The sequence below is a fragment of the Pomacea canaliculata genome, linkage group LG9, assembly GCF_003073045.1.
Source record: "Pomacea canaliculata isolate SZHN2017 linkage group LG9, ASM307304v1, whole genome shotgun sequence".
NCBI lineage: Eukaryota > Metazoa > Mollusca > Gastropoda > Architaenioglossa > Ampullariidae > Pomacea > Pomacea canaliculata.
In genome coordinates, this window is record NC_037598.1 from 26010715 (window position 1) to 26024639 (window position 13925).

General features: G+C 44.9%; 1 protein-coding gene across 2 annotated transcripts in view; it reads left to right on the forward strand.

Moving 5' to 3' along the window:
• Nucleotides 1-654: 654 nt before the first annotated feature.
• Nucleotides 655-13925, forward strand: part of LOC112571748 (ras association domain-containing protein 5-like) — a 30951-nt gene continuing 17680 nt past the window's right edge. Inside the window, exon 1 of one of the 2 annotated variants that reach the window (XM_025251006.1) lies at nucleotides 655-2106. In XM_025251006.1, the coding sequence (XP_025106791.1) occupies nucleotides 1683-2106 (424 nt within the window). In that variant the 5' untranslated portion in view covers nucleotides 655-1682. Of the gene's footprint in view, nucleotides 2107-10459; nucleotides 12281-13925 lie in introns of those variants that run through there. The other variant, XM_025251005.1, reaches the window with a different exon arrangement.

Genomic DNA, 13925 nt, shown 5'->3' on the forward strand with positions numbered 1-13925 from the left:
TGTCCTATGTACTTTCCCGCTCCACTAGTTTGAAGGAACAGCGGTCGCCGAGTGCAACGGTGAGTTTGTCCTTGACGATGGAAGACGATCTATCCAGTGCTTTGTTGTCGCCTCTCCTCTCAGCTCGTCTTTCTTCCTGTGGGTCGTAAATTGTGTTGCCATTGTGTGTTCATGCATCTGGCTTTGTTTCAGCTCAGTATTCATAGCATTTTCTAACATCCACTTGAAGCTGGCACGTGAACGATCACTGCAGTGGCAGCACCCCTTATTCTTGATGGTCTGAGCTGTACTGCAAACATAAGCCGATTTAGCCATAAAAATATCTGAATAAATAATGAACACGTGCTATTCTTTTGTGTCACAATCCCGCGTAGAAATTGTGGGCAAGTTAAATAATATTTCAACATGAAATCATAATATTACTTCCGCTTTGAGCGCTGACGAGTGCTCATTTCCCTCCCTTTAAGAGTTCTTTTGGTCCAGACTCATGGGAGGTTTGAATAGCCTGTGTATTTGTTATGGCCGCTAATTAGGGCTTGGCAAAATAACTTTAAACTAAATCTTTACATGGACAAAGACACTACGGAGTGATACAAGCGACAGGCGTCTTATTTATGCAAATCATTAAAGGTTAGACATAATTATAGCTGCTTTTCTTTTGTTCTTTTCACGATGAAGCGCTATAATGCTCGCTCTGTAGCCTACTCAAAAGGCTCACGGCGCATGCGGTGTGCCACTGACATGGCGGAAGTAGATCTTTCGTCTTACTCTGTAACATGAGTCATTTTTGCTAGCGTGTTCTTTGTTTCATTGGTCAGCATAAGATGAAAATAGACTGATAGTGCAGAAGACTAATGGTAACTGATGATGGGAACTGGGTCATCTGTTCGTCAAATCGAAATCATTTCGCCTCATTTTTTGCTTGCCCCTGTAGTCCTTTTTCACTGTAGGCTAGGAGATGCCTTGCTGTTAACCAAGCTTAGGTTGGCATGTACGTGTTGTGGCTGCCTTCGTTCTGCGTGCGAAAAGCGAAACAAGGACAGCAATGCCAGTTTTTTTAACTAATGTTACCGGCACATTTTTAGCGCCAATCCTCGAATCCTAATCTGAGTGAGCAGTTGATTTCAGCTTGGCGGGAATGCCTATGCGTTGCAGCTGCAGACGACAGCAGATACTGTTGATGTAGATTGTAGAGGATTGACTGTGACGTGGGCAGAAACACGAGACTAATCGCTGTCTGGATTTTATTGAAAATTCGACAGAGCTCGATAAGGCTTACTTTACTACGAGATCTTTGAGAGTTACTATCGCTAGGATATTTCAATCGGTTTACACTAAACTTCAGTGGCAGTAGAATGTGACATTTTAATTCCTTATTGATGTTCGACAGATATTTTGCATGGCGTGTGTGACCTGTTACGTCATATGTTGGCCACTTACTTCACAGGGTCACCCCACAAGAGAAGAAAACAAGTCCCCGACTTACAGCAAGCTGTCAGCAGGCTACAAATGTAGAAGACACAGGTTAGGTGAAGACAGCCACTCCTGTTGAACTCTGTCTTGTCAGGGCACAAGTAGACGGTGTGATCACCACAGTGTGTACTCACAGGCAGAACTGGTAACGTTGGTGACCTGACAGTCCTAAAACTCCGGCTATGTGAACTGGTGTACATGACAGATGTATGTTTTGCAAGTTTGTGTATTGGTCAAGTCATGATGAGGAAGTTTCTAAAGGTATGATGGCCACAGCCAACTCTGTGGCCGGAAACTGTTCTGAGAATAACAACTCTTCCCCGTATGTACTTGAAGTGATAAAACGCAAACTGGGTCGTGTGCAAGCAAACTTTGAGAACAACTGCAAGAGTGTCATTCAAGCTATATCACCCGGAAAACGGAAGAGCAGCTCTGGTGGTCGCCCCAACAGCCTGTATGACAGTGAGGCTGAGTGGCAGCCCTTTCCTGAACACATTGAAATGGCATTGATGAAGCAGCGTGGTCGTGGCCGGGGCCATGATTTTGTTGATGTTCAGCTGAATAATCCGACATGGTGCGATAAATGTGGTGACTTTATCTGGGGACTGTACAAGCAATGTCAACGATGCAGACGTAAGTAAAACTGTCTACCTACTTGTGCGTTGTGAAGTACTTTCAAATTCAATGCTTGCCACTTTGTGAGATATGTTAGACTGAGAAAGAAAATGTGACATTTATAGACACATAATCATTATAATGTGTAGACTAACAACATTGAATGTGTTCTTCCTTTTATCTTTGAATACTAACAAAATAAAAGTAGAGTTGGAGGATTATGCAAGGTCTTGATATAAGAAGTGACAATTTTCTGTAAATCTTGGCTTATAAACAGAATGCCAGGATTTCCATAGCAAGTTCACAGAAATAAGACGTGCAAATAAGACTGTAAGAATATATAGACAAAGAACACTGTAAAAACACATATACAAATAAGACTATAAGGACATATGTAAAATACGACTGTAAGAACATATACAAATATAAGAACATATACAAATAAGACTATTACAACACATGTAATATGACTGTAAAATCATGTACAAATAAGACTATATTTTCCATCAAGAATATTAGACTTACATGTATTATGATTAGTGAGGCATTTTTTACAGGACTTGGTATCCAGGAATTCATTGGTTGTTTCCTTAATTTTTATTTGAAATTGTGTGTGTGCATGATTCTGTGCTGTGCTTAAATTTATACATTCATTGAAATTTGTCTTATATAAATGGCAGCATGTCACTGTGTATAGATCCCAGTCAGATGTTGGACAGTCGGTGAATGCCTTCCACTTTTGCCCCTATACATTACCCTATACATGCTTGCTTGTGCACACATGCTTTTTCTTTCACTGTTTATCTGCCTTTCTCTCTCTGTCTCTCTCTCTCACAGATGTCTGGAACATCACGGAGAGTATACTTCAAAATATTGTATCTTGAATGACTTGGACCAGAACTGTAATAGGGAATGGGTGTTTGGGTTTTGCTTCAAAGTTCATCTTTGACAAAATAGTCAGAATCCAAAATCAGGCATTAACAATTATCACTGGAGCCATCAGGTCTACCCAGATTCATGATGGGGACTTAGTAACTGGTTTGAAGAGTCTAAAGGACAAATGCTAGACCAAGATCCTTTTTCAAGCTGCAAAGAGTGCTGACCAGTCACCCAATTCACTAGAGAACATTCTGGAGCCTAAAAAGATGTAGATTGAAGAAGAACAATTTTTTTCAGAGAAATTGCAGTCAGGACTCCAGCTTCTTCAAACTAGTTAATGAAAACATTGCCAGTCACAGCTGCCTGCTTCAATGGAAAAGAGATTGCTTTCCAGTGATCAGAAACAGCATGCCTGGCTTCTTTTAAAAAAGTAATGCAACAGATCTAAAAAAGAAAAGCAATCACTACCAGTACATTGCATAAAACAAGCATACCCACATGAATGCATGTACACAAATGAATCTGCTGAAGAGGTGTTTAAGTCACAGTACAGCTCAGGGATTGGAAAAACAGTCCAGTGATATTCTGAGAAAAGTACTCCAGTGACATTCCGAGACAAGTTGTCCACAAACTATAAAGTAGAAGTAGAGGCTCCTTTGACTGCAGCTCAATGCTTTGTGACAACTTAGAGATTCACAACAAAGTCATCATCCTTTTTGATGCTCTGTTGGTCTTGGTAGCCTCCTCAAACAGCCAGAACAAGGAACTGAATGCCCTTGCTTTACTGAAGCCAAGACAATAACTGAAGCCAGGCACAAGAAAAAAATGGTTCTCAGGGCTTCTGCAAGGCTAAATTCTTTGGGGTCCCAGGGACCCCTTCTTCAGATTTTTAAGGGGTCCCTGTTCTTTGCCCAAATTTGAAGGGGGCCCCATTGACGAAAACTGAAGGGGTCCTCCGAACTTTTAATGCGTACTGTACGCAACCTTTTGCGTAAGCAGAAGCGCTGGGCTCTAACAACATCCCTGCTGACTCACTTTATAGGTGCGATAGAGTAGAACCTGACTATCATGAGACTGAGAATGGGTCACTCCACACTCTGGATATCACCTGTTCACTTTGTTCTGCATTAGAATTACCAGAATGCCCCCAAGGCATGGCCACAGTGACAGTGGCCTACTTCAAAACAGTCCAAATCTCCAGAAACTAAAAGCAGAGAGTGGTCTGCTGAAATACTGATGACAGAAAAGATCTTCCATCTCTTCAGAGTCTACAGAGCACAGCAGACATTGTCAGGACCTTTAGAGTTAGTGTCTGAGATTTTTAAGGACATTTCTGCTCCCTTCTCATCTCTTAACATCATGCTACTGCATGTACCTCTTACTGTGATGTTTTTAAAAAAGTGATGGGCGCTATATGTTTGTTACTGGCATGGCTTTTCTTCATGAAAATGTGAGTTAATGATTATTAATACTTAATAGCACTATGGAAACAAAAACAATATTATATCATTCTAGATTAATAATTAAAATTACATTCATTCTTAAATGACCAAATATTTCAGCCTCAGAGATAACTCTTATCCAGCTATCCATTTAATTCTCATTTGACCTTCATTTTAAACTTGTATATGATAGACACATCTTTTATCAGTTTTTATCGATGTAAACTATAAGCAGCTGGCTGGTTTTGGCTACATGTTCTGAAAATTCATGACCCACTCTTTATTACAGTGATGGTATTTTGTAATAAATGGTTTTTGCGATGAAAAACACATTTCTTTTGCTCTTGACAGGCTCATACACCTTTACAAAATAGTCTCCTTTTTGGTTGTCCACTGCATATGTTTCCTGGATGACAAACTTTTAACGACAATGTGGAAACACCCCTTTAACAGTTTTCACCTTCTATCTGTGATCAAAATTCATTGAAAACATACTCTCCAAAAGTATAGCGTGGTAACTATATCTTTCTCTTTCACTCCCTTAATCTGTTAATCATTGCAATATTAAAAAGGAGTCATGTTTTGCCTGAGCATCTTTTGTTCCATCTGATCATTGTTTTTGTGCAGTTGTTTACACCAAGAGGTCAGGACTGGGCCTGAAGATTTTTTTGCGTATAGGTTTTATAAAAATTACAACAGGTCATGGGTAGTTAGGACAGGCTTAGACTTTCTGTTCCAAAGACATTCAATAGGGTCACAAGGTGTCCACATAAGACACTGAGATATGGCTGCTCACTGAAAAGTAATCTGCCGGTGTTGTTTACAAACAGTTTGAGGCCTTGAGGTGACAGCATATTTGATAGGATCCTTCTTAGGATCAGGATGGGTGAGATGAAGGTGGTATTGCCTGACAAAGCAGATGTGTAACAGAGTGGTACAACCACAAAGTTGTGAAATCAGAGCAGGGGTCAATATACTCACTTCCAAGGCACACAAGTGCATGCCTCTTGGGGCCATGCATGTTGATAGTAAACAACCCTGCCTGGAAAAGGAACCTATAGACAGAGTTAGACGGGTGTGATTTAGAGACCACAAAGATACATGTCTGACATGATGTTGAGCAATCTCCAAATGCAGAGATTTTCCTGTTTTTGCACTTAGGGAATCAACTGGTCAAGGTTAGGGTTATGGTTATACTGGTCACTCAAAACTTTTAGAATGTTCCTTTAACCCTTTATACTCACCTGTGGAAGTGCAGTCTTTCCGTTCTTATCTACAATGGCACATAACATGTTTTGTCAAATATGGAGTGGTCCATGAGAAATTGTGGCTAAGAAAAACTTGGTTTTGGGGATATCACAATTTTGTTTCTACAAAGAACAGCAGCATAGTTAATGTTTCTTATGTTTATGGTTGAAATATGTTCTGCACCATTTTCATTATTTTGTGATAATCTCAAGACCCACATTTCCAAGACACTTTAAGTAGCTGGTGGCATTTTCTTTTCAGATATTCCACTCCTTGTGTACACTTATGTTTTTTATTTGTGTATGTGTGTGTATGTGCAGCAGATTGTTGTTGATTATGTCAAATCACTCTAAGCTTACTGCCAGAAGGGAAATGCCGTATAGAAATGCTTTTATCAGTGTTGATCATGTTGGCATAGACCAGGGATGCCCAACCTACGGCCCGCGGGCCAAATCCGGCCCGCGATGCGGTGCCTGTCCGGCCCGCGAAGCTTCAGTACAGTACAGGAAATCGGCATGTTAGAATTAAAGAAAACCTAATAAAAAAAACATGAAAAAAGGGAAGAAGTATTTATCCCTACATAGGGGCGTCTCAATCTTTCGATGGATTTCATTCTTGCTTTTCGTCTTTGGAGGAAACCAGTGTTTGAGAACAAGGGACGCCGCATTCCACAGGGGATTAGTGATCTTTTGATTTGTTAATATTTGAATCAGTCGTTAAAGAGATTGAAAATACAGACTCCGGGATTTCTAGTAAGGTATAAAACAATGGGTTCTGAGAAGGAAGCAATGCAGAAACAGCGTTTGAATTTCGTCACTTTCCTGTAGAAATCAGGACGGATCGCCTTTGGGTACCTCGATTAAAATGTATTTTAAGACAATTTTAACTTTTATTTTAACAAGACAACTTCAAATATCCCACTAATTACTACATAATTAATGGTAAGTATAACTTGCTTCTAATAAAAATGGTATCTGCTCTGTTTTTTTTCTTTTTTGTATTTTTGCGTTAAAGTGGCCCGCGACACGGCTGTCCGAAAGGGATATGGCCCGCAGGCCCAAAAAGGTTGGGCATCACTGGCATACACCAGTGCAAATATAGTTGGGGTTAGTAACCACATTCATCATTATTTGCAGGTCTGCTTCCGAAAGTTTAAAAAAAACGTTTCTTATCTGTATACTGTGACAGCAACATACCTTTGTATTTTTTTCATTATTATAGACAGTCTTTGGCATTCTTACTCCAGTGCCCAGATCCACTTTCAGTTCTTAATCCAGTGTCACACCCAGGCAGCACTGAATCTTAATATGCACTGGTTCACACTAATATTATGCCCAGCAGAGTTTCAATAAAACACCAAGTATTGTTTTTAGCATACATATTTGAGATTATGGCAGCCAGGATTTATCATTCACCATAGTTACATTGCTATAATATGCGCCATTCAGCAGTTGATGGAAGATGTGTAAACATTTTATGACAGTAGGGGAGGCCAGGTAGCATGGGAGACTACTCTTGGTGGCCCAAGTAACTGGAGGACAGAACCAGCGGGAGTTGACAGTCTTTGATTTTTCTGTTCAATGCTACAGAGCAGTAGCTATTGAGAAAAGCAAATATGCATTTCACACATACAAATAAACAAAAATAAATAATTGCACCAGTGAAAATAAACATGGAAATAGTTCTTATCATTCCTAAGAGCTTGTATTAGTGTCTAGCTACCAATTTCACCTCCAACCATTTTTAGGTCTGCTTCTTTGGCCCTGTTTCTGAGCCAAAATACAACTGTCAGCACTTTTTTTCAGAAATATTTCACTTTTCATTTTCCATGCATGTTCTTAAAATTCAGGAGTTAAAATAAGAAAGCAGTGGCTGTTTATGAACAGACACATGTATCATGACCCATTGACCTTGTTTCTGTGACCTTTCTCTGCTGTGGCAAGTTGCTTACAGACTATAGATATTGTGAAGGTATACAGTGATGACTTTATCAAAGGCACTGGTCAGCATTAGTGTGTCACTGTGGCTGGCAGAGTGGTTGTAGGCTTTGTTGTGGCAGGTGGCTACAGGCCTGATGAGTCATTGCTATACTTGCAGATTGGCAGGTGTGTTGGTGGCACACAGGTCATGTACAGCATATGAAGGCAAGATAACAGTATTTGTGATTGCTTCCTCAACGGCCTTTTGTTTAGAAAAGACTAAGGGGTTAACTGGGTGCAACATCTGTTGATCAGATACCTGCGCAGGAACTAAAGGGAATGTGTATCAGCCTTCATGGCGTGTTTCAGCCTTCACGAATGGTGTGTGTTAGTCTACATGAATAATGTCTGAACCTACATCCAAGGTGTGTGTCAGCCTACATCAGGGATGGGGAATCTTTTTTCCTACTAAGGGACGTTTGGATATTTATACCATTATAAATATTACCATTACCAAAGAAAATTATGAATTTGAAAATTGGTTATATTGCGTCAAGCTATGATTTTGTCACTGAGTTTTGATACTTTTTCAACCTGTATAGTTCCAGACTGCCTTAGCTTTGACTGTCTTCTGAGTCACCGAATGGTCATGGTCATGGGCAGCTGAGTGTCCTACCTTTATGTGTCCTCTCTATCACATAATGGACACTCCTTGCTTGTTTTTGAAAACTTGATTCACATAATATAACTTAATGTCTGAACAAAATCTTAGATTTATGGAACTTCAAGTCTCACCTACGGTTGTCTTTGAAGGGCCTGACCAAATGATTAGAGGAAGTTCCCCACCCCTGGCCTACAAGAATAATGTTTGAGCCTACATGAAAGGTGTGCATCAGCCTACAGGAACAGTTTCATGGTAGGTGTAGTAAATATCTATAGAGGTCAATGGGTCAACATTTCTTTTGATATTGAATTTCAGATGGACATGTTGAATTTGGTGCACAGTGATAGAAGGTGAGGAACCTGCCTGACTGTTCCTGTGAGTTTTCCTTGCTTTCACGGTGGTGCCGACAGTCAAACCACACAATAATCACGAAATTTGAAGAAATGGAGAGGGGTGTGTGTGTGGGGTAATGAATGCATGGACAAGCACTAAAGCGTGAGTGCACAGAAGTGGAACATGGATCAGTAACTGAGATAAGTGTATCCTTCCAGATAAATGTTTTCCGCTTAGCTTTGTTTTTCCGCCCTTTGTGGTTTACTTTCATGGGGTGGGGACGGGGTCTGTTTCCCTGGCGCTGTCACCTCCTACTAATGGAGTTTGAGGAGGGACAACATTTTTCATGAGATATCCACATGTAAGCCTCGACGCCAGGAGGAGTAATTTCATCATGGTGTGTGTTTGTAAGGGTTAACATTACAGCATGTGGCCGCAAGCTTGTTCACTGTACCGCGGCGGTAGAGGGGCTGACATGTCGGTTTGACTGTGAGAGTTCAGCGTCGCTGGGATAGTTCAAAATGGAGGTCATACCCTACAGATGAAAGCAAGCCGTTGAGTAGATCGCAGAACGATTGTGGAAAGATTGCTGAGGTCGCTTGACAGATGACACGGAGCGGTGGGGGCTGAGAGGAATGGGTGTAAGCATAGTTTAGACTTTAGAGCGTGACGCAACTTCAGCCTCCTTTCCCATCACATCCTCCCCCACACCCCACCGCGACACGGACGGCGCTTTTGTCACCGCGCGGTTGACGCGACTGACGGCCGGCCTACGTGGCGGGCTGCGTGCGGCGTCGCGCACCACCTCGCTGGCGTTATCGCCGGTCCGTGTGCGTCAGTTATCGTCGAGCGCGAGCTTTGACGAGGGGCACGTAGGCTGCCTTGCCACACGTAGAGCAGCGCGCGGTTCTCAGGATCTTTCACATTTGCCAAAGGTCTCGCTCCCACTCGCTCGGCCGGCCAGCCCCTCCCCCAACCACGTAATGGAGCGAGTGGCGTGATGGTGGCTTACCTCCTACATGGGCCACCCCATCCCCCTCCTCTCCTTTTTCACTACCGCCAAGCAAGTGTCGTTGATCTACACACTATCAGTCACTTGCTCAGATGTTGGTGTTTCTGCTCAACTGCCGGGTGAGCTCATCTCGTACACGCGGGACTGTGAAGCGGAGAGCCAGTGTGGAGGTTGTTGTGTACAAAAAGTGGTGGTGGTGTTGGTGGTGGGGACATGACGCGGACTGGAGACAGTGGACGGCAGGGTTGGACAGTAGACAAAACACCACCAGTGTGTAGGCCTTGATTTGCGAAAGAAAGAACCACTCCAGGAAAAAGAAAAACTCGTGTGTGTCAAACCGGTAGACACGAATTAGGAAGCAGGAAAGTGCGAGAGAAAGACTACAACACAAGACTACAGGGAGTAACGCGCACAGGAGACTAACGACATTCGCACGCTATTGTGTCAGGTGGTGAAGCAGTGTGCTGCTGTAGTTCCTTCCACTTCAACTCCACGCGCATAGTCTTACTGCCTAGGCTCCAGCGACGAAGGTAAGAGGTACACGTGCTGTGCAGGTGAATGCACACCCGCGCACAGCGCACACACTCCTCTCGCTCGCATGGTAGCTGACAGCAGAGCATCTTCACGGACCTTCCCTGCACTGTCTTGCTTCCGCGGGGGGGAGTGTGCAAGCGTGTAGGTCTGCGCGGCGCCGGGACTGAAACCAACACCAGAGGTAACCCTCTTCTCCCCCACTTCTCTCCCCCCTGACCGCTGGTGCAGGTGAGGAAAGGGGGCAAAGTGCGGCGTGGGAGAGGATGCAGCCTGCAGGGCCGGCGAGAGAGGTGCGCTGGCAGGCCGCAGTGCCAGACAGCAGCGCCAGGGGCAGGATGTGCGGCAGGTATGGAAGATAGTGGATACTTTAGTCACTGCTCTAGCGAATTCAGATTTTCCGACTCCTCCTCGGGGGGTAGTAGTCGCAGGTTTATCCCCACCCCAGAGGATATTTTCAAGCTCAATTTCGATGACTTGAACTCATCCAAGTACAGCTATTTTCGTTATGGATTCGCCGACGAAGACGATTTTGAGGATTTCAAGAAGGACCTGAGCAACTTCCGCCGCCTCCGACGAGAGACGAGGGAGATAATAGACGAGAGTCCCGCGGTCGACCCTGTCGCACGGCAGAAGCTGTGGGAAGAAAGGCGTTTGTCACACGACGACAGCAGAGACGGAGAAGCGCGGGGCAGTGATGAGCGCGGCTCACAAACTGACCGTGACAGCCAGACCAGCGGCCGGCGTGACAGTTACGACACATCCGGGTATACAAGGGGCAATAGCAGCAGCGTGACAAGCAGCAAGCCTGGTATCAGTCCCATACGGCGAAGTGGCAGCTTTAGAGGTGCGGACAGGCACAACGACAGCAAGCGCAACGGAGTGTTTTTCGATGATGACGACGACAGCTGTTTTCTGGAAGTCGTCGTTAGAGGCGACGGCGACAGCTCACCTGGCATCGGGAGTGAAGAGGACAAGAACGTTAGGGTGATGACAGCAGCAACGACGGCACAACAACGCAGAAAACCCGGAAAACGAGTGTCATTTCGAGAAAGTCCGAAACATTTCCTCCTCCTGAGGAGGACGTGGATGCTAGCGTCAGCAGGTCACGCACCATGAAGTGAACAACTGTCTGGACGGCACGAGTCATGTACGCTCGAGTGAGGCAGGGTCAAGGTCACCTGTCCCCGTGAAGCGAAGGACGGCCTCGGACAGTCTGGACGTGAGCTCGAGATTGCAGGGCAAGCTGTCTCCAATCTTGCGTAGAGCTTTTTCCGAGGACCAGAGCCGCGCCACTCGCGCCCAGTCACTATTCCCATCCGCATCATTAGAACTGCAAACGGAGGTAACCCAGTGCCCACGGCCGACTATGATAGAAGTCAGGTGAGAGAGGGGGCTGCGGACAAAACGAGCGGCTTTCAAGGGGGATCATTTCAGCAGAGAGCAACAAGTGATAAGGACATCAGCGGACGTGGCTATGAGCCCCCCAAAAGGTTCAGTTTTCTGGGAAACTTAAAGCGACAGGAGCGCCCTCGAAGCGGCCGGCTTGATGCTTTCATGGAGTTCTTTAACGGCGACGAGCATTTCCAAGAGTTTGAGCGGGTGTTTGAGACCATCAACAATCATCGTTTGTCCCGGGATCTCGATCCCCGGCAGGCGGGATTATCTTGGAGTACGGCGGACGTTCTGGATGACGACGACGACGACCTCTTCCATGACGACGGAGACTTGGGTGCTCTCCCCGTTGACGACACCTTCTCCGACTTCTTTGAGCACGACGAGGACTTCGTGGAGTTCGAGAGGGAGCTTGAGAAGATCCGCTCCAACAGGAGGTCTCGACTGATCGAGAGCCTCAACAGGAAGTCAAGCTGTGATATTTTCTCCGACGTCAAAGCCTTCTGTGATAGAACTCTGCAGGAGTCGGGCCCGAGTGCCGGGCCCCCAGCGGACCGAAGGGCCAGCAGTAGCAGCGCCAGGGAGGCGCCGGAGGCTGACCTCTGGAACTCGGCGGAGGAGTGGGAAGTGGTGATGAACAGACTAAAGCGCAGCTCGCGGTTGTTTGGTGAGCGAGCAAAAACCGCCAGGAAGGATGAATTTCCTGCCAGATCCTCCCGTTCTTCCAATCATCGGCACAGCCTTGATGAGCGGCGGTCAGGTCTCACAGGTGAGAGAAAAAGAGGGTGGGGAGAAAAAGAGAACAGGATATTTAACAGTTTTAAAAGTTAACGTGGTTGTGAGGTGAATGTCTACCTCTTTTCTTAACACATGGCTGTGGTTTTGGATCATGCATTCTGGCTTCAGTGGCTTGTGTCCTGCCACTCACGCTTTGATTTGTTACTAAGAAAGACGTGGATCAGTCAACCAAATATGTAAAAGTAGGTTAATAAAACTATTAATAGAGTGTTTTGATAAAGTAAGTGTACAAATACATGGAACTGAAATATCGAGAGGGCCTTTTTTGTTGAGGCAACGCGAGGGCATGTTCTGGACACTCGTAATGATCTGACTTCCAGTTGTGGGACGTTGGAATCTCTTGTTAAACACAGTACTCAGGCAGAATCCTCATGGCTTTCCGGTCCAACAACAATCCCACTCAGGAAGGCGTGTTCACCGTCTGTTCCATTGTGTAGACCTAGATCTTCCCAACTACCCGTCATCGCCAGATACGGGTGTTCGTGCTGTTGATGATTTGATGGGAAACTGCTGCCCCACCGTTGAACTAAGTTTTCTGTTTCCTTATTATTTTTCCCCGTGACTGTAACTTGACGCTGGTGCAGGTGCACCAAACTGTGATGCGTGCCGGGGAATTATTATTGCCCCTCATTGTTGTGACATGCATTCCTTATTGCTGTAACGTGCAATCATTCCACTCTATTGTGGACATTTGATCATATCCATGGTTGACCCAAGATCACCCCCACCACCACCACCACTCAACATTGTTATGACCTGCAGTCACCCTCCCCACACCCCAATAGTGTTGTGACTCCTTTGCTGATAGACATCGGCGTTGTTTTTCCTCCCATCGACCTTACATAAAGTAGTTGTTTGCAAGTTGCTAAAAGGCCTGACGTGTCTCATTGTCCAGTGACATTCAGCAGTTGCGTGTTGCTATAATGTCTGACGTGTCTCATTGTCCAGTGACATTCAGCAGTTGCGTGTTGCTATAATGTCTGACGTGTCTCATTGTCCAGTGACATTCAGCAGTTGCATGTTGCTATAATGTCTGACATGTCTCATTGTCCAGTGACATTCAGCAGTTGCATGTTGCTATAATGTCTGACATGTCTCATTGTCCAGTGACATTCAGCAGTTGCATGTTGCTATAATGTCTGACATGTCTCATTGTCCAGACGCAAGAGCCTCTATAGCATCTGACATTTGTGGAAATTGTTGAAAAAATGATTATGCGATCGCTGATGGAGAGGAAGTAGTAGTTGCAGCAGTGCGGGTGAAGGTGAATCGAGCGGTAGGAGCTGTACCTTTCCCCCCCCCCCCCCGAAAATGCTAGCGGCAGACATCCCACCCGACAGTCAGGCCTTCCGCATCATTAGAATGGCAAAAAACCCACTACAATCCCAGCTCTGTGGAGGGCCTGAGAATACGAAGGATAGAATGGGACAACCCTTGACAGTTCATAATGTTGGGGTCATGATTGCACAGCCGAGAAAACAACGCCAGCTTGTGCTCCCGCAACATCTACAGCCACCCCGTTCACCCAGGGGAAGGGCATGTTGCTATTTTTAGCTTGGCTTCTTTGGGACAACAACGTCGTCTCGTGGGTGTGCGATGGTTGTAGATGTGCTGTG